This window comes from Pseudophryne corroboree, chromosome 12 (genome assembly GCF_028390025.1).
Source record: "Pseudophryne corroboree isolate aPseCor3 chromosome 12, aPseCor3.hap2, whole genome shotgun sequence".
Taxonomy (NCBI): Eukaryota; Metazoa; Chordata; class Amphibia; order Anura; family Myobatrachidae; genus Pseudophryne; species Pseudophryne corroboree.
Window position 1 is genome coordinate 46,104,887 of NC_086455.1, and position 20,933 is coordinate 46,125,819.

The 20,933-nt window shown below is 47.7% G+C and overlaps 1 protein-coding gene across 1 annotated transcript in view; it reads right to left on the reverse strand.

Moving 5' to 3' along the window:
- Nucleotides 1–18,336: 18,336 nt before the first annotated feature.
- Nucleotides 18,337–20,933, reverse strand: part of ASPG (asparaginase) — a 162,820-nt gene continuing 160,223 nt past the window's right edge. The window contains exon 16 of the mRNA XM_063947436.1: nucleotides 18,337–19,107. Coding sequence (XP_063803506.1) covers nucleotides 19,057–19,107 — 51 coding nt within the window. The 3' untranslated portion in view covers nucleotides 18,337–19,056. The remainder of the gene's footprint in view (nucleotides 19,108–20,933) is intronic.

The following is a 20,933-nucleotide window of genomic DNA, read 5'->3' on the forward strand; positions in this document are numbered from 1 at the left end:
CATTAGACCGCTCAACTGGCATTTGAACAGTAGGTTCAAAATCCCATGTTCCAAAAAAGAAGCTTACAGTGGGATTCAAATCTTGTACTACACTGCTGCACTGCCAGAAACACTTCTCATCAGCTCCCAGCCTCCACCTGTCTGCATATCTACTTCTGCAGCAGCCCAGTGATTCCTCCTCACGTCCATTTGCTGGTCTGATCCCCATCACAGCTATTGGCACCTGGACGCACCCCTCCTGCTGAGAGCACCAGGACCAGGCCTACCCAAGCTCCTGGCCTTCCTCTCTGTCTGAGAACACCGGTACTGCACCTCCAGGTGACCCGGGAGCTGAGCGGGGGGAACACAAGGACTGTCCTCTGAACAAGGGAGGAGAATGCCAGGACCAGTCTCAGCAGGGATATATTTACCAGATACTAGTGGGCTCCCCATACTCTCACAGTGCCTGGACTGCTACCATGAGAGCAAGACATTTATATATAATTTTATTAACATAGTTCATGTTATCACAGTTTTGTTCCCTATGTCTGTTAGGTGCACATGTGTTTTTATTATTGCACTGTTTCTTCTTACTGCCACATCATGGTTTCCACTTCAGTTGTTTTTTCTCCTTTTTCTGTAATCTCCACTGCATGTTATACTTCCATAAATTGCTCATCCTGCCCACTGTAACCTATTATAGTGCACCCTTGATGGCTGCTTTGCCTGGTACTGTCATCCTGCCCACTGTGACCTATGTAGTGCTCCCTAGATGGCTGCTTTGTCTGGTACTGTCATCCTGCCCACTGTGACCTATGTAGTGCACCATAGATGGCTGCTTTGCCTGGTACTGTCATCCTGCCCACTGTGACCTATGTAGTGCGCCCTAGATGGCTGCTTCGCCTGGTACTGTCATCCTGCCCACTGTGACCTATGTAGTACGCCCTAGAGGGCTGCCTCGTCTAGTACTGTCATCCTGCCCACTGTGACCTATGTAGTGCACCATAGATGGCTGCCTCGCCTAGTACTGTCATCCTGCCCACTGTGACCTATGTAGTGCACCCTAGATGGCTGCTTCGACTGGTACTGTCATCCTGCCCACTGTGACCTATCTAGTGCGAGCTAGACGGCTTCCTCGCCTGGCACTGTTGTCCTGCCCACTGTGACCTATGTAGTGCGCCCTAGAGGGCTGCCTCGCCTGGGATGGTCATCCTGCCCACTGTAACCTATGTAGTGCACCATAGATGGTTGCCTCGCCTGGTACTCTCAAGGACAGGATGAACAACCGATTGATGTGGTGATGCAGGGTGGTAGGCTGTTAGCTCACTCTATCTCTCTCAACTTTATCACTCTCCAAGGCTTAGCACAGCTGCCCCATACATGTTATCCTTACACATCTTCTCTCCCAGTATTGCTTATTCACCATTGTAACCAATGTAGTGCGCCCCACATGGCTGCCTCGCCTGGTACCCTGTGAGAGATGAAAAACGCATGTTATGAGGAACCTGCAAGGATCTCTACTAGTATTTTGATCTCTCCCATTATGTGTCATCAGTTCCAGACATTGCCTATTCTGCCCAGTGTTATCCTATGTAGTGCACCTAAAATTGCTGCTTCACCTGGATCCCTCATGGGTAGGACGAAAATCCTGCAGCTGATGACCCAGAATGTTCTTTATTATAGTATGTTATTTTCTATAGTGTTTTGAAAATGTAAATCTGTGTACCATGTTATTTCTACTCTGGAGAAAGAGCACTAAATAAATAAAATTATTATTATTATTTGCTGTCCACAGATACTCTGTATGCTAGCCCATTGTGTCAGTGTAGACCTCAAGCTAGCATGAAGACTTTTGTTAAACAGTCAGGTACAAGATCTATATCTCTCCTGCGGCGCCATCTTCCCAGTGACATCTTCATGAATATGGCACCGCTCAGTGAAAGCAAAGCATTTGATCTCTCCAGTGGCGGAACTTGTGAGCGGTGGGTCCAGGTGCGACAAAATGCTTTGGGCCCCCCATCCGATCCAAGTCCACCCCCTCACCCCTGGAGAGGATCTGGTGAGGGGGACCTGCTCAGGACCAGAGAAATGGATACCTAGCAACAGTGCCGTAACTAGACATTTTAGCACTGTGTGCAAGAAACGGCATCGGAGCCCCACCCCTGCATGCAAAACAGGGGCAGTGCGCGCCGTAGGTGCGCGCAAAAATACATAGTGGCGTGGCTTCGTGGGGAAGGGGTGTGGCCACAAAATAATACCAATTCATAAAATGGTGCACAGTAGTCTCCATTATTCAAATTACGCCGCACAGTAGCACCACTACACCAGTTAGAGACCCGTTTACACCTTACGGCGGACAGATTCCTCTTTTTACACATTACAGCAGTCAGCGTCCCCTTTTTACACATTACGGCAGACAGCGTCCCCCTTTTTACACATAACGGCAGACAGCGTGCCCCTTTTACACATAGCGGCAGACAGCGTGCACTTTTTACACATAGCTGCAGACAGCGTGCACTGTTTACACATAACGGCAGACAGCGTCCCCTTTTTACACATAACGGCAGACAGTGTGCCCTTGTTACACATGGCAGCAGACAGCGTACACTTTTTACAAATAACGGCAGACAGCGTGCCCTTGTTACACATAGCGGCAGACAGCGTACACTTTTTACACATAACGGCAGACAGCGTGCCCTTTTTACACATAACGGCAGACAGCGTGCCCTTTTTACACATAACGGCAGACAGCGTCCCCTTTTTACACATAACGGCAGACAGCGTGCCCTTGTTACACATTACGGCAGGCAGCGTGCCCTTGTTACACATTACGGCAGGCAGCGTGCCCTTGTTACACATTACGGCAGACAGCGTGCCCTTGTTACACATTACGGCAGACAGCGTGCCCTTTTTACACATTACGGCAGACAGCGTGCCCTTTTTACACATTACGGCAGACAGCGTGCCCTTGTTACACATTACGGCAGACAGCGTGCCCTTGTTACACATTACGGCAGACAGCGTGCCCTTGTTACACATTACGGCAGACAGCATCCCCCTTTTTACACATTACGTCAGGCAGATTCCCCCTTTTTACACATTGCGGCAGGCAGATTCCCCCTTTTTACACATTGCTGCAGGCAGATTACCCCTTTTTACACATTGCGGCAGGCAAATTCCCCCTTTTTACACATTGCGGCAGGCAGATTACCCCTTTTTACACATTGCGGCAAGCAGTCCCCCATTTTTAAACATTGCGGCAGGCAGATTCCCCCTTTTTACACATTGCGGCAGGCAGATTCCCCCTTTTTACACATTGCGGCAAGCAGATTCCCCTTTTTACACATTGCGGCAGGCAGTCCCCCATTTTTACACATTGCGGCAGGCAGATTCCCCCTTTTTACACATTGCGGCAGGCAGATTCCCCCTTTTTACACATTGCGGCAGACAGTCCCCCTTTTTGTAGATGGAAAGAAAGACAGACAGACAGACAGAAAGAATTATACTTACCCTCTCCGCTGGCACAGGCTCCTCGGTGCAGCTTCTGGTCATGATTACCGGGCAGGAGAGAAGGAGGAGGAGGGAGGTGGAGGAGGGAGCCGCAGCAGCGCTGTGTTATTGGTGGAGGTGCTGCTGCTGCTGCCCCTCTGCTTCACTATAGACTGTTCTCGGAAGACAGCCTATAGTGAAGCAGAGGGACAGCAGCAGCAGCAGCGCCTCAACCAGTAACAAAGCGCTGCTGTGGCTCCCTCCTCCACCTCCCTCCTCCTCCTCCCCCCGTGCCGCTGCGCTCAGTGCGCTGTTCTTCTCTCCTGTCCGGGCGGCTGTGTGCTGCGGGCAGCGGTTGCCCGCAGCACACAGCGGCGTGTAATGAGTCAGTTTGACTCATTACATGCTTTGGGCCCCTGGACAGTGGCGGGCCCCAGTGCAACGCACTGGTTGCACTGGCGGTAGTTCCGCCTCTGGCTCTCTCGTATGCATGCTCCATCTTCCCGAATAGGTCCGGCACGCGTTAAGTTGCCAGGCTGGTGGGCAGGGGGGAAGGGAGGGGGTGGGGGGTGGGTGCTGCAACATTAACGTACATTGATTGAAGAATTAGCACAGTATAGGGGACGTAGTAAAGCCATGGGCCCCCTTGGGTTTTAATATGCCCCTGATACGGTATTAAAGCTTCATTTTGTGTTACTGTTGAAATGATGATCTGTACTGAAGGGTAAAGATATTTCCCAGCAGATGAACAGGAGACATACCTGTATAAATGGTTAAACAGAACAGACTGGGATATTATATCTGTACACATGAAATCTTGCTTTGATTTGCTGTTTGCATCCAGTATGGTTTACAGAGTGCTTCTAATCTTTACCCTGTAAATGTACAAACATTACAAATCTCAAGTCCATTCATAAATCTAATTAACTACATTGCTTAGCCAAGTATCACAGCCTAGTTGTTTAAATGGCCATATGGAATCGGCTTTTTAATTATCTACTATTCATTAGCTTTGGTGTAAAACAATTTCAGTTTTGATGCTAAATCACCGTGTTAACATGGCTGGGTAAAGGAAGGATTTACAGGTTCATAGTCTGTAACCAACAGCATCATCACACACATCCAGAGAAATAATAATGCCATTACATGCAAATACCTTCTGGCCCAGATTGATCAAGCCTTGGAGAGTGATAAATAGCACGGTGATAAAGTACCAACCAATCAGCTCCCAACTGTCATGTTACAGGCTGTGGGGTCTATTCATGAAGCAGTGACAAGTGTGGAGAAGTGAGCCAGTGGAGAAGTTGCCCATGACAACCAATCAGCTCCTATGTATAATTTTATAGAATGCACTTTATAAATGTTACCTCAACACTGATTGGTTGCCATAGGCAACTTCTCCACTGGTTCACTTCTCCACTCTTTTCACTGCTTCATGAATAGACCCCAAAGCCTCTCTGCTGCCCTGGCTGGGAGGCATGCCATGCTCCTGTGAGTGGGTGCATCTCATGTGCTAGACACGCCCCCAAAGAGGTGTGGCCATGCCTCCTACATACTGTGGTCACACCCCCTCCAGGGGAGTGGGGGGACCAGAAAGTTGTTGTAGCAGGGCCCAGGATTTGTCTTGGCAGCCCTGGCTGCAGCAGCTAGGAAAGAGACAGCTGCTGCAGCATCTGAATTAGAGACATGTGCAGCAGCTTCCAGGAAAGAGAGAGGTGCTGCAAGATAGAGGTAACCCTGATGCACAGCTACAAGCAGACCATGAGACATATAAAGATGACGGGAAAAGCTCTGGCATGTGCCGACTGTCAGTGTCTCCTGCTGTCGCCTCTGGCCTACCCGGTTCATTACCTAGTCTCTGGGTCAGTGTATGTCCTCTTCCTGCTCTGCGGCTGCCAGTACAGTGGCCACAGTGGTGCAAGTAGAAAAAAATTCTTATAGGTACTGTGTGCGCGTGCGCCAAAAAATGGGTGTGGACAAATGCCACATGGGGCGTGGCCAATGAAAATGGGGACGTGATACACATATGGGGGGAGGGCCAGATACACATATGACCCCAATAGTGCCAGATACACGTTGCCCCACAGTGCCAGACATACATTGCCCCACAGTGCCAGATACACATTGCCCCACTGTGCCCGATACACAAATGCCCCCAGAGTGCCAGATATACATTGACTCACAGTGCCAGATACACATTGCCCTGCAGTGCCAGATACATAAATGCCCCCACAGTGCCAGTTACACATTGCCCCACAGTGCCACTACACATTGCCCCACAGTGCCAGATACACAAATACCCCCACTGTGTCAGATATACATTGCCCCCAGTGCCAGATACAGAAATGCCCCCACAGTGCTAGATATGCCCCCAGTGCCATATATTCCCTCAGTGTCAGATATGCCCCCAGTGCCAGATACACATGTCCCCGCAGTGCCAGATATTGCCACAGTGCCAGATACACGTCCCCCAAGTGCCAGATATGCCCCAAGTGCCAGATACACGTCCCCCAAGTGCCAGATATGCCCCCAGTGCCAGATACACATGTCCCCCCAGTGCCAGATATGCCCCCAGTGCCAGATACATATGTCCCCCTCAGTGCCAGATATGCCCCCAGTGCCAGATACACATGTACCCGCAGGGCCAGATGTCCCCCCAGTGCCAGATATGCCCTCAGTGTCAGATATGCCCCCAGTGCCAGATACACATGTTCCCCGCAGTGCCAGATATGCCCACAGTGCCAGATACACACGCCCCCCCCTCCCCCAGAGCCAGATATGCCTCCAGTACCAGATACACATGGCCCCCCAGTGCCGGATATGCCCCCAGTGCCAGGTATACATGCCCCCCCCCCCGTTCCCCTGCTGCTGTTGTTTTTTTGTGTGTGTGTGTGTGTGTGTGTGTGTGTGTGTGTGTGTGTGTGTGTAGGAGAGCGCAGCATGCGCCTCCCCTGTCCCTCAGTCTCCGGCGGCGGTGCGGGTGTCTTCCTTCAATTCAGCGCAGATCCGTGAGCCAATCAAAGCTCGCGGTCCGGCAGCCTTGTCCACAGAATATGCGCCTTGTAGGCCGGTTTTAGTATGAAAAGTTAGTACAACAAGACAGCCAACTACAATGATGACCAGATTTTCGGCGGTTATATGGTATATGTAATGGTATGAGAAAAACACAGGGTTATATTTACTAACGTTTGGGTTTTCAAATGTGGAGATGTTGCCCATAGCAACAAATCAGATTCTGACTGTTATCTTCTAGAAGGTGCTAGATCAGCGGTTCCCAATCGGTGGGACGCGTACCCCCGGGGTATGCACCGAACTGCACAGGGGTACTCGTAGTCGAAGTTGGTAATGGTGGCTCTGCTGCAGACGTGCTTAGAGGCCAGCAGGCACCGGGTCACACCGCTGCGGCTGGATGTAGGAGCCCCCGTCTCCTGCACCCGCGGCGCTGCTTGTTCCTCTCCTCCGGCCGCTCCGCCCCTCGTCCCACCGCCACCACCAGCCGACATAGCCGTCACCGCTGCAGCTGGGTGTGCGCTGCGTGTGTGTCTTGCTCCCTCCTGCACGAGATTAGAGAGAGCAGGCCGCGGGTTAGATGGCAGCGCCCATGCTGAGTGTGTGCCGCGGTGGGAGAGCGGGGCCCAGTACGCGGTCTGCGTCTTCGTTCTGTCTCTCTACGCCTTCCATGTGGAGAAGGAAAGGGACCCCGGATACCAGACCATGTGCGACCTCAACCACTGGGTCCGCTGCTCCACAGTCCTCGCCTACAGGTACCGGTCCAGGGGCCTCCATACAGCAGGTGTAGGTATGCAGGGAGAGGGCTGGCCATGCCGGGGGCTGTGTGCTGTGGCCACAGCAAGGTGGGAGATGTGTGATTCATTCATTGCCCCTGTCACAGTGATGCCACCTCCGGGGTGTGTGCCACTGATGGGAGCTCCAAGGAGTGTATCCGCCTGGCACATAGGGGCATACCCCCCAACATTTTACACATAAAAATCGGTACAAATAAGAAAAGGGGCGTGGTCACTGGTAAAGGGGCGTGGTCACATCCCCTTTCCTATACTTTCAATGGAAGTTTGGAGAACCAAAAATTGGTACAGACCATAAAAAAAAGGTACTGTACCTGCTGAAAAGATACAGTTGGAGGCTATGATAGGGCACACGGTGCTGTATGCCCTGTCACGGTGCAGGGACTGTACCATTGCATTGGGCAGAGTCTGTCACACACCCTGATCCTGTACACACACTCATACCGCTGTGAGGTGTCAGCACTGTGGGCCACATTGCCAATCACTGGGATTGCTGGCTGCCGGTGTGTCACCAGGATACAGGCATGTGTGTGACTGTATGCTACATGTTGCCTGTAGATGTGGAGCTGCGTGCTACAGTATAGGATCCCCTGCTGTATACTCTCCGTGTGATTGCTGTGCTCCCAGCCTATCATTTCTGATGTTTATTTACATCTTTTGTCAAAAGGGGGGATTGATGAGACGAGGGTGTACTCAAAAATGAAAAGCCTAAACAAGGAGTACGGGAGAGAAAAAAGGTTGGGAACCGCTGCGCTAGATAAATGATAAGTACAGTCTAATTGGTTACTATGGGCAACATCTCCACATTTTAAACCTGTACATTAGTAAATATATCCCACAGTCTTAAAGAGTATAATAGGTTAACCACAGATGGTTAAACTCTACAAGTGTGTGACTTCTGTAATGGTGGTTAGTATAGAATAGATACAGTTCATTAGGGACAGACATCAATTAGCATTTACAAATGCTGTTATGCAGGGGTTAAAGTGAGCCGTAACGGGGTGGAACTATGTTCCGTCAGTTCCACTGCGTTCTGTCTCCTCCGGCTCACCTAACCCCTGCTGAGATTGTGTTACCAGCGGGTGCGCGGCTCTCTCTCATCACAGCGGAAGCCGGCGGCAGGAGCTCACTACTGAGCTCCGGCTCCCGTGTTCTGTTGGTGTGTGCTACGGGAGAGACATCATGACGTCTCTCCCATAGTGCCGAAGAGTAGATGCCGGAAGGACTGCTGTGGTCGGACGTGGGAGCAGGGCTTGGTGAGTATAGTGTTTTTGTTTTTTTACATATGTGTGAGTGTATTAGCGGCGCTTCTACTGGGGGCAAACTACAATGGGGCAAGCTACTGGGGGCAAACTACAATGGGGCAAGCTACTGGGGGCAAACTACAATGGGGCAAGATACTGGGGGCAAACTACAAGGGGGTTAACTACAATGGGGCAAGCTACTGGGGGCAAACTACAAGAGGGCAAGCTACTGGGGGCAAACTACAAGGGGGCAAGCTACTGGGGGCAAACTACAAGGGGGCAAACTACAAGGGGGCAAGCTACTGGGGGCAAACTACAAGGGGGCAAGCTACTGGGGGCAAACTACAAGGGGGCAAACGACAAGGGGGCTAACTACTGGGGGTGTTACTACTGGGGGCATAACTACAGGGGCATTACTACTTGGGGGCATTACTACTGGGGGATAAACTACAAGTGGGCTAAACTACAAGGGGGCATTACTAATGGGGGCATAACTACAGGGGCATTACTACTTGGGGGTATTACTACAAGGGGGCAAGCTACTGGGGAACAAACTACAAGGGGGAAAACTACAAGGGGGAAAACTACAAGGGGGCAAACGACAAGGGGGCAAACGACAAGGGGGCGTTACTACTGGGGGCATAACTACAGGGGGCATAACTACAGGGGCATTACTACTTGGGGGCATTACTACTGGGGGATAAACTACAAGTGGGCTAAACTACAAGGGGGCATTACTAATGGGTGCATAACTACAGGGGCTAAACTACTGGGGGCATAACTACAGGCGCTAAACTACAAGGGGGGAAACTACAGGGGACTAAACTACTGGGGGCATTACTAACAGAGGCTAAATTACAGGGGCTAAACTACCGGGGGCATTACTACTGGGGGGGGGGCTAAACTACAGGGGGCATTACCAATGGGGGCTAAACTACATGGGGCAAACTACATGAGGGCTAAAGTACAGGTGCTGAACTACTGGGAGCATTACCACTGGGAGGCTAAACTAAAGGGGGGGGTAAACTACTGGGGTCATAACTGCAGGGGCATTACCACTGGGGGCTAAACTACTGCGGGCATAACTACAGGGGCATAACTCCTGGGGCTAAACGACTGGGGGCATTACTACAGGTGACATTACTACTGGGGGCAATACTACACAGGGGCAATACTACACAGGGGCATTACCATTAAGGGCATTACTAATGGGGGCACTACTAATGAGGGCATTGTAAAGGGGGCACTTCATAAGGGGCATCACTCCTGGGGACATAAGGGGCACTACTACTCGGGGCATTGCATAGGGAGCACCACTACTGTGGGCTCTATATAAGGGGCACTACCAGTACAGTGGACATTGCATAAGGAGCACTACTACTGTGGGCATTGTATAAGGGGCGCTACTGCTGTGGGCATTGTGTATTACGGGGTGCTACTACTGTGGGCATTGAGTATTTGGGGTGCTGCTACTGTGGGCATTATTACTATTGTGTGACCTGGCCCCTTTCATTTTAGACCACGGCCATGACGTGCGCAATACCTTTATTACATGGGCGCCGGGGGGGGGGGGTTCCACCACCTCTCTAGGACAACTTTAAGCACTGCTGTTATGTAATTTAATTCTCAGGATTTTACGGCATGATGGCATACAGATGTTATATAAACACCAACCACTGTTGACTTTTAAAATAAGCAAAGCAGACAGCAGACTCAACAATGATCTTTATTTAATAGGTACCTTTTGGATTGGATTCTCCATCTTCTGGGACAATTGCAGTCTCACCATGAGGCTGACATCAGTGGTTTGAAAGTACCATAATAAGCAATTCTGGAGTCAGGTGTAAGTCGAGGTTCTGCTTCCATCTGGGGCTGCGAAGACTGAGAATGCTACAGAGTGAATCTACAAATGATCAGTTATATGATATTGGTTATATTTTCAAATTAGACCAAGTAGGTATTTTACAAATGTAACCCCTAAAAAAGTCCATAAATGCTGACTTTTTCTTAACAGAGCACCTGTTAGCCATTCAGAGAATGCAGCCCCATTGATTTAGTAGGAGCCTGTGCATCAGTGAAGTCACGTCACTGATCTGTACATAAAATGTTGCACACAGTTGAACTTTGAGTCATTAGGGGGCCATTCGAAACAGACAACGGGTAACATAACAGGTGTATGATCTTACATTTGACTGGGTAGTGTTGGTAGGCTGTCATATTTTACCAGATGATGGCAATGAATGAACATACCATGCTCGTTTCACAAACGACTAGGACGGAAAGACCAATCACAGCGCTATTTCATTAGGATTTTAGCTGGAATTCAAACTATTTTTTTTTAAATGTTTTTTTCTTTTATTTTTTGCATTGGCCAAGGGCTTTGGATTTATTATTTGATGACAATGGGCCCAATTAGGATTTGTAAGCAACCCCGATGGTTTATGCACAAAACCGATGGTGGGGGAACTGTGTGTGCGCAGGGTCAGTTCTGCGCATGTGCAGAATGGATCTAGCATGATTGTGTGCAGCCCCCCCTCTTAGCCTCAGCTGCAGAGTATGGGGTGGTGGTGATCGGGACAATTATTTTTTGTATGCGTGCCTAGCCCGTGGTCTGTGTTGTCGGACGTAGACTTCCTTGACCCGACAGAGGCGTTCCGACAGCCAGTCTCAGACAGGCCGAGGGGTGCAATCAGCACTGGGATCGCAGATGCTGGCAGAAGGCGTCTTAAGCTCCGTACACACGGGGAGAGATGTGTGAGCGATCTATCAGTGACCGCTCAGCACACATCTCTCCCCCCACTTAGCACGATGTGTGCTGAGCAAGGGGGGCAGACAGGGGGGGGGTGCTCATTTCACCCAGCGGTGAAATGAGCGACCTGCTAGATTGTCTAGTACCAGCGATAGTGGCGCGCGGGGCCGTGCATCGCTATCGCTGTAGGGGATACACACAGAGCGATCCGTGATTAAATTCTAAGCAATCTAGTCAGATTGCTTAGAACAGAGGTTCCCAAACGCGGTCCTCAAGGCACCCCAACAGTCCAGGTTTTAGGTATATCCATGGCTCAGCACAGATGGTTAAATCAAATTGACTAAGGTGCTAATTAAGTCACCTGTGGCCAAGCATGGATACATTTAAAACCAGGACCGTTGGGGTGCCTTGAGGACCACGTTTGGGAACCTCTGGCTTAGAATATAAGCACTGATCTCCCTGTGTGTACCCCCCTTTACTTCTATGGACGCCTCCTGCATCATTCAATTATTTGTTGTTCCGTATTACACAGCCGATTCCCTGCAGCTATGTAATATCAACCATATCAGGGCCCAATGTCAAGACTGCTATACATACATTAGAAGGATATAGATGATAGATATATATATTAGATGTGTGTACAGTATATATAATTACAGCTTTATTGCTATATTCCAATATAAAATGGAACAAAAAAATTCTTGCTATTCATCAGTCATGTAAACGTAGATCAACTGATGATGAAACTGCCTTTTAAGAGGCGATCATGCTTTTAATTTACTAGCGCGTAATAAAATAAATCAAGCCATCTTGATAGGAGCGACGACAGGGCTACAATTAATCAAATATATTGCTACGCTTTGTGCAGAAGTGACGGATGCAGATTCAGCAGCAGCAGCAAGTAACTACAGGCACGTTCTACTCATATTATTGCCCATCATGTATGCTAATGTGTATTGTTACCCCTTACTTTGTTTATGGGCCCAGGGGGTAGAGTGACAGGGCAATATCCTGGTCTCAGACCCCATGACAAGGCTGTATAGCCAGTGTAAGAATGATACTGATCAGGGAAAGGCCGAAGAGCAAACTCCCCTTGTACACAGCGCTGTAGAAAATTAAAACGATCCTCAGATGCAGAATCTTTAGAGAACCAGCGTTACATTGGAAGGCTGTGCTGTGATTTACCCCGTCCCAAATCCTGCCTCCGATATATAACGCATGACCATTGTCCTACTATATCATACAGTTCTGTCTGCTTTCAATAGATATTTTATTATGCAATAAATCAAGATACTTTAAATGTTTCATTGTATTCACTCGAAAGTTGAAGACAAAAGAAAACAGATGGGAAAGGATAAAACAAAGGAACACAGATGTTTAAAAAAAAACTATACAATAATGACAAATTGAAACATTGATACATAGAGCTAAAAAGATGTAGTTGTTCAATAGGATATTCCTGGTTTGTGAGTAGAGGGGGGCGAGTCACCTACACATGGTGTAGTCAAACAGACTGGTCCCATATTTAAGTGAATAAATCTTATTCCATTTTACATAACTCCCCAAAAATTATTTTTGGGAATCAGGACAACCCCCTCCCCATCACACTGTGTTCTTGCTATTGCACAGGGTTTACATAGCACTTGTGAAGCTCAAACCTCTCCCACCCTCCTAAATACACTCCAGCCGGGTAGGGCTTATACTTGTCTACTTTACCGCAACTTGCTGGAGATTCACGATTTTTCACGTAGTCCCCCGCACCCATGGAAGAGTGGCCGGATCTTCTACATCCCACTGGCTTCTCTAAGAAGCGGGCAGGATGGGGAGAAATTCACCTGAACAGTGGTGCCAGGCAAGGCAGCGGGGCTAAATGGCGCTATTCCTGTCATTTAGCCCCATCCACTACCCATTGACACGAGAATTGCAGCATTTTTCTCTAATGATGTGACAGCCCAGCCAAACCTCCACACCACTCTCCGAAAACAGCTAGCAGCGTCTTCTCTCTGGGAGACAGGTAAGTCTGGTAGTGGAACATATTGCCCAGGCCTCAGTAGGGGCCTAGGAGTGCAGGGGAGGCATAACCATGTCCCCTCCCCATGATGCTACAACTACATCCCAGCATCAGTGTGTCTCATTACTGTTGGCCGCATACTTACATTTGTGCACAGCACCAAGGGAATAGTTACCATAGGTGCAGGGAGTGCAGCTGCTATGGGCCCAGAGGTGAGAGGGTTCCACCTACCCTTTCACAGTTACATGCAGCAGTGGCTCCTACCTGTTTTAGGTAAGGGGGATGCCGCTAGCAATGCCAGAGAAGAGAGCCCCATGCCGTGGTGCTTGCGTAATGGAGCCGACAGGCACCGGTTCTCAGGTGCATGCGCACAATCAGCATTCACAAACACCCAGCTTCTATGGACTGCATTGGCTGCAGCCCATAGAAGCAGGATTAGGCTGATGACCAGGCAGGGAGTGGCTTCCTACTGGAAGTAACCTCTCTGCTAATCACAGCCCGGTCTGGCAGTCCTGGAGGGAGCTAACAATGGGACTGCCTTTTGTGTCACTGCCAGTCACAGTAAAGCTAGTGCATCTGGCTCACTGACACTAACCGTGGTGGTGGATTTTACCTTGGGAGGGGGGTGGTTGTACTTAGGGGCACTTACACACTTTTACCTCGGGTTCTGCAACATATTTAGTTATATCCCTGGTCCTGCTCATTGTAATGTGATTTAACATGAACAGGAGGGCACTATAATGTTACATAGTATGAAATGGGTCACTGTAATGTGGCACAATATGAAGTGGAGGCGACCAATAGTGTTGTGCCTGGGGGAAGGGCGTGACCCCAGACTTCGCGTACGTATGTATGTATGTATGTATGTATGTATGTATTATAACAGATAATCTAGAAAATATAACTTTTTCCTATGTTATCTGCAAGAATTGACAGTAAATCATTCAGATATTATTCAAAATCAGTAAGTGCATTTTTGTGGCTTATTGGTTTCCCCCCCCCCCCCCCCACACTGCTGACGTGTGCTTACCTACAGCAGCAACCAATGTTTGCGAGATCTCACCCATGTGCAGTGGGGTCAGAAATAAGGCAGATGGCCAGGGAAGAGGAAACCGCAAATAATTAACTAGGGTTGGCTATGGAGTCTGTATCCAGTACAGCCACATTCCTTACTGTTTTTAATTTAAAATGCTTAATCTACTATATAATATTTGCTGGGGACTGAAGTTAAACCCTATAACCAACTATGGGGGAGATTTATCAAATCTTCCAAAGAGTTCAATTGGAAGTGATGCCCATAGCAACCAATCAGAATACAGAGATCATTTATCTAGTATTCTATTCAATGATCGCTATAAGCGGATTGGTTTGTTATGGGCAACACCTCCACTTGAAAAGTCTCTCCTATAGGTCCAACCTGTACAACTCATCTCCAGGACATCAGTAGCACAGGGGGCAGTTTTACAGCAGTCTACCTTGTGTAGGAAATAACCAGATTCAGGCTCACTGTAAAGTCTGACCAGGGACTTTTGCACGTCCAGACATACAGAAATAGGTGATTCTTGGGGAGATGCATCCAGCATTGGACAGAAATAAAGTGGAGAAGTTTCCCAAAGCAACCAATAAGCTTCTTACTGTTATTTATCTAGCAGTCTTTAAAATGACAGAAGCCGATTGGGCTTTGTGGAAAAGTGCATTTTGGGTAAGGATTCCTCTGTTCAGCCTCAATTGCAGTAGCTGCTGCGTGTTGAAGCAGCGCCGGTTTGGAGGTAGGATGAGGAACTTGCAAAGCAACTTTGTAGACAGACCGGTGAATTACTGTGCAGCTGTTAATTGTGCCTGATGCAATGATGCCATTTGACATATTCATCCCAGTACTGGAGGCAGGGCGTGGTTGTGTGAGCCAGAAACAGGATGCCTCTCCAGTATGACGGCCTTTGTGCTCCGTGCATCAGTTGCTAAATTCTGAACCTAGGGGGCGATTCAGACCTGATTGCTGGGCTGCTAAATTTGTTGTCCTGCATTCACATAGTTGCCGCCCAAGGGCAGTGCATATTCGCCGTGCAAGTGTGCGATCGCATGTGTACGCCGAGCTGCAAAAAGATCCCTTAGTAAGCGGACAGCTGCAAATCCGTTCGCACCTCACTCACCATTGAATGGTTTTTACCAGTGTGTGCAGTCTGTGCGCAGCCCAGGACTTACTCCTACAGTGTGATCAGAACGGGCTGACGTCACACTCCCGCCCTGGGAACGCCTGTGTTCTCCATGACACTCCCTGAAAAAGGTCAACAACAAACGGCCTCTTCCCGTCAATCAGTATGCGAATGGCTGTGCGACTGAAATGTTTGCACCAGCCTGTCGCTGACCAGCGATGCCCGTTTGCAGATGCGTGTGCACATTGGGGTGCAGACACAGTCTATCACTGATAATCCACTGTGCGAAAACTCACAGCAGTGATCAGGTCTGAATCAGCCCCCTAGTGAAGAAGCCACAGGCATGAGGGGCTGACTATTACTGCTGCCATAGGGCCCGATTCAGGTTTGTTAGCAAACTAAAAAAGCACACTAATGAGCAAAACCATGTGCACTGCAGGTGGGGCAGATGTAACGTGCAGAGAGAGTTAGATTTGGGTGGGGTGTGTTCAAACTGAATTGCAGTGTAATAATAAAGCAGCCAGTATTTACTCTGCACAGAAACAATATAATCCACCCAAATCTAACTCTCTCTGCACATGTTATATCTGCCCCACCTGCAGTGCAACATGGTTTTGCCTATTAGAGTGCTTTTAGGTTTGCCAACAAACCTAAATAACCCCCATAGTACGGTCTCTGATGTAAAACAGGGGGTACCGACTATGTAGTACAATGGGTACCTGTAGCTGAAATGCTCGGCTTTATAATCCTGTCCCAACACATACAGAACGGTGCAGGAGGCAATCCCCAGACATCACCTGCTTTATATGGGACCATTATATGACAGTACAGTGTGGGACTTTGGGGCCGATTCAGACGTGATCGCTATCAGATCTGAACTGCGCATGTGCCGCAGCAACGGGGATCTCCGGTCAGCGACGGGATGGTGCGAAAAATCCAAACGCACCGGCAATCGCAAGGAGATTGACAGGGAGAGGGCGTTTGTGGGTGGCAAATGACCGTTTTCAAGGAGTGTCCGGGAAAACGCAGGAGGGACCCGGCGTTTGGAGGGAGGGATTTTGACGTCAGCTCCGGCCCCGATCATCGCAGCGGCTGAGTAAGTCCTGGGCAGTGCAGAGACTGCAGCAAAAGCGATCGCACACCTGCACACACTCCATACTCTTTCCCTGTAGGCGGCGACTACCTGATCACAGGGATGCAACAAAACGTACCCTAGCGATCAGGTCTGAATTGCCCCCTGTGCCTCTTCCTTAGAGACACACAGAATGAATGTGGGCACAGGGAGTGGGAGGTAACAAAAAGGGTGGCTAGGTAGACGTGGGCATGTAACCAACAGCAGCTGCCCAAAGATCCAAAGCCGATCACACAGGACACCAGCACGTTCAGAAGGAGAGACTGCACCTGCTATAGGGCTAGTGAGAGGGTCGATGGTGGACAGCCGTGTTTGGGCAGCCCAACTGCACCCCCTTCCTTGCGGCTGCAGAGAGGAGCAGGTGCTGGTAATAGCAGCGCTGCCCCCTCTGTGCATATCTGGCGGCTGCAGAGGGGAGCTGCTCCATTAACCCCTCTCCATTGTGCACCCTCCTGCCAGGGTGTATTCCATCACCCTGGCAGTGTAACTGGACAGGCGGAGCGCGCATTAGCTCCCACTGCAATGCATGTAGAAGACTGGAAAGCCAGTTAGTTTTTTTCTTTTGGGGGGGGGGGGGGGTCTGTGTTATTCTAAATGCTTTATCCATAGTTGCCTACCTTAGAAGGCTCCTCTCCAGGAGAAGCTGCATCCCAGTTTAGGGCGGGGGGAGGGTTGGGTGGCAGGCTGTCAAAATGCAGTGATTCGTGGGTCCACACACAGGAAGGGGACAGGGCTTACATTTTTTGCCATTTAGCTCTGTCTACTCCATACAGCGGTGGGATTCCTGTTAATCTCCCCATCCTGCCTGTTTCACTAGGAAGTGGGTGGAATGCAGACGATCTCTTCTGTGGGTGTGGGGGACTGCCCAAAAAATCATAATTCTCCCAGCACTTGTGGGAGAGTAGGCAAGTATGACTTTATCACAGCTGCCCCCTATGAAGCCCAAGAAAGACTCTAATAGCACTATATATTTTGAAGGTTGGATTAGCCAGAACTTTGTTGGCGGAGGAGACTCTGGAAATGGACAGGTTTAAGCTGACCATACACCAGATCAACTTTCCTCCAACCATCCAACTGGTTGGCTGGTTGGAATGAAAATCTGGTAATGTATGGGAGAAAATCTCATGTAGTGCCGACCACAACGGGAATCCAGAGTGGTTAGTATAATTATATAGGTGCAGAGTGTGCGGTGTGGCCTCCCCTGGGGGCCCGTCTGCAATGCACACTCTTCACCCATTATAGATACACCAATGACTGCAGCCTTGCCAGCAAGACAGGAGCAGGTAAGAGCTAGTATTTTCACTTCAACAGAAAGTCTGAGAGAGGTTCAGAAGGGTGTACTGGTGGAAAGGGGGGCGGTAGTCTGGAGCTTTGCCTACGGCAGTGAGAAACCTTGGCCTGATTAACTGATGTTCACTTCTAGCCCAGAGTTTCTGGACCTTCTACTGATGCAGGCGAATTTCCTGGTCAGGCCAAATATATATTTAATATATTAAATCAAGGCTATACAGTATATTTACACATAAACTAGTAATTACTCAGGAAACGGAATATTGTTAAAAAATATTTTTTTTAAATTAAGATTTTCAACAGCAAAATTACAACAGTTCTGGTAAAAATCTGATATTTAAAGTCCAAAAATAAAATTCACACACAAAAAGTTTGCACAATTAAAATTAAGAGCTACAAAAAAAAAACAAAAAAAAACAGCCTGCATTCATCAACACCACTCCACATCTAGGTAATCATTTTTAAATGAAGAGTCATTATAATTAATGAGATTGATAACACTTTATTGCTAATATCTGTTGGACACCATACAAAATTAAGCCACGTATTTTTATGGACTTTCATGAAATTCACAATTCTCTAGATGATAAAATGTTTTTAATACTGTGCTTTGTAAATGTGCAATGTTTTCAACAAGGTGTGCAAATACAGTTCTGCAATTTACAGAGGCGTCCAAATTTGTGCGTCTGCCCTGAGACAAAGCAAATTACAAAAAACATTTACTGTACTTCAAAATGTGCAAAGGAATCTGAAACAATCATTGTGTTCACAATCCACAAATTAACACCATTTAATTGACATATTAAAATGTGAAGACAAAATAAAACAATAAACATACAAAATAAAACAATATAAAATACAACTCACATTGTCAAGGGTATTGCTCAAAAATCAGACCATACACAATAAAATTTCTATTTTTTTTTTTTTAAATAAACAAACCTCTCAGATTGTCAGTTTTCGTATCTGAAACACACAAAAACACCACAAACATATATATATATATATATATATATATTTAAATAAAATAAAAAAAAGTTAGAGCAAACACAAAAACACAAGATGTCTAGGAAGACTATCCCAGTCATTCTGGTCCTTGTAAGAAGAAAACGGATGATAAGCACTAAAAGATACCACAAATTATAAAGTTTGTGCTTGAGAACAATATAGTCTGGCAGCCTTATCGAGGACACATCACGGATTTATTCAGCTACTTAAATAGCTGTCTTTGTCGCTTGAGTTCCCATTGAGGAAAACCTGGAAAAAAAATAAAAAAAATAAAAATAAAGTCATTGGCGTAACTTGGAATTAAGATTAGTTGTATCAGTATACAGGTAAAAGTATAAATCTCACAAATACTACAGCAGCCGCTTTCTCTATTATAATCTGTGGTCTAATAAAAGATAGAAATCGAGAGGAAAAAAAAAAAGAATAAAGGATCCGCACCCCGATTGGACATCATGATTTTAGTGAACATATATGGACTAAAAGCACCATCACTACCTCTGACAAAAGCATACCATCCATCAAGAACTCATTTCGTCAGAGCAACAGAGATTAATAGCAGCAACAAATTGGAGCATAAAACCAGGCCCTAGATTTATGCTCCAATCTGTCGCTGCAATGATGGGACCCGCCTGTGGTGGAGGCGTGGCCAAGTCAAAGGACACGCCCATGGGGAGGCGTGGCCAAGTCATGGGAAAATGGCCACACCTGCCCGATAACAAAAAATTCAATCAAAAATTAAAAGGGCGGGGGCATTCTTCCCCCTGGTACAGTTGTCATGAGCACTTGAAAGGCCTCTTAAAACAAACACCATCCCCCGATTTAACCCCTTCGGTGGTATGCCCGAAAATCTGACAGCGCTGGCAACTCCAGAAGATTTCCGTGCATACTACCTGCTGATTCCCTGGTGACATCCGTGCAGCGTGCACGGCGCCCGGGAATCCGCATACTCCATTATGGAGTTGAGCCCATCCCCAGGACTCCTATTGGCCAGGTGGCGGGCTTAGCTGTATAAGAGCTCATGCTGATTCCCGGGCGCCGCAAGGCACTGGGGCATCTCGATCCACGCGGGTGATGTCAGCGGGCGATCACCTCGCCCTGCCCAGTCAATCGCTGCCCCCTTGCACCTTCCCCACCGCTCCCACGCCTATTTAAAAACACCCCCTCCAGGCTGTGTTTTTAATTTGAAAACTCGCCACTGAAGGGGTTAAAACAACCCTGCATACAGTGTGCCACAAAGTTGAACACACAGCGCACTTTGATTTATTATTACCCAGTATATCAGCGTACACCAGCTGGCCATGACAAGGACTGCACAACTGGGGTGGCGTGCACTAATATGTAGAGCCCGAAGGTTTTGCTGCTACTTGGACATAGTTTCCATAGTCTGGCAGCATTATTCACTCTATAATTAGAGCAAGCTCTATAAACATCAGCTGGGAGTTTATTACAAAACAAAGATTTTATGGCTACTTTTTTTTTTTTTTTTTAATGCTGCCATAAGAATTACATTGAGTATACAGTGTTTATACAAAACGCGGCATAGATTTTTGAATTGGTTTGGCATGTACTATATCATAAATAAATACTGCTTAATATATATATATATATATATATATATATATATATATATATATATATTTTTTTTTTTTTTTTTTTTTTTCAGGGTTCACAGGTAAGTGCTCTACACACTATTGTTGGTGTTGTGCAATTTGACCGTTCTTAAGTTGTTCTACTGCAAATGTTAGCCATTAGCGGGCAGAATACTTAATGAAAATGCTGATTGGGGTTTCAGTTCCACTAAAATAAACATCCTCCTGATGAATACTGTCTATATACAAGCGTAAGACAAGAAACATTTTGTGGTGACGTGCATTCTCTCCTACACCATCGATGTTACTCCATGGGTTTTGGGCTGGACAGATAAGCTTTTTTTAATTCTTTTTAAATGTTCAGACAATCAGTAGTGAATTTACAATTAGGTATGTGAGGCACATGCCTAGGGGCAGCATTTGTTTGGGGGTGGCACTTGATGGTTGTGTTGGTACTGTCAGTCCAAAAAGTACATGTAACTGCAA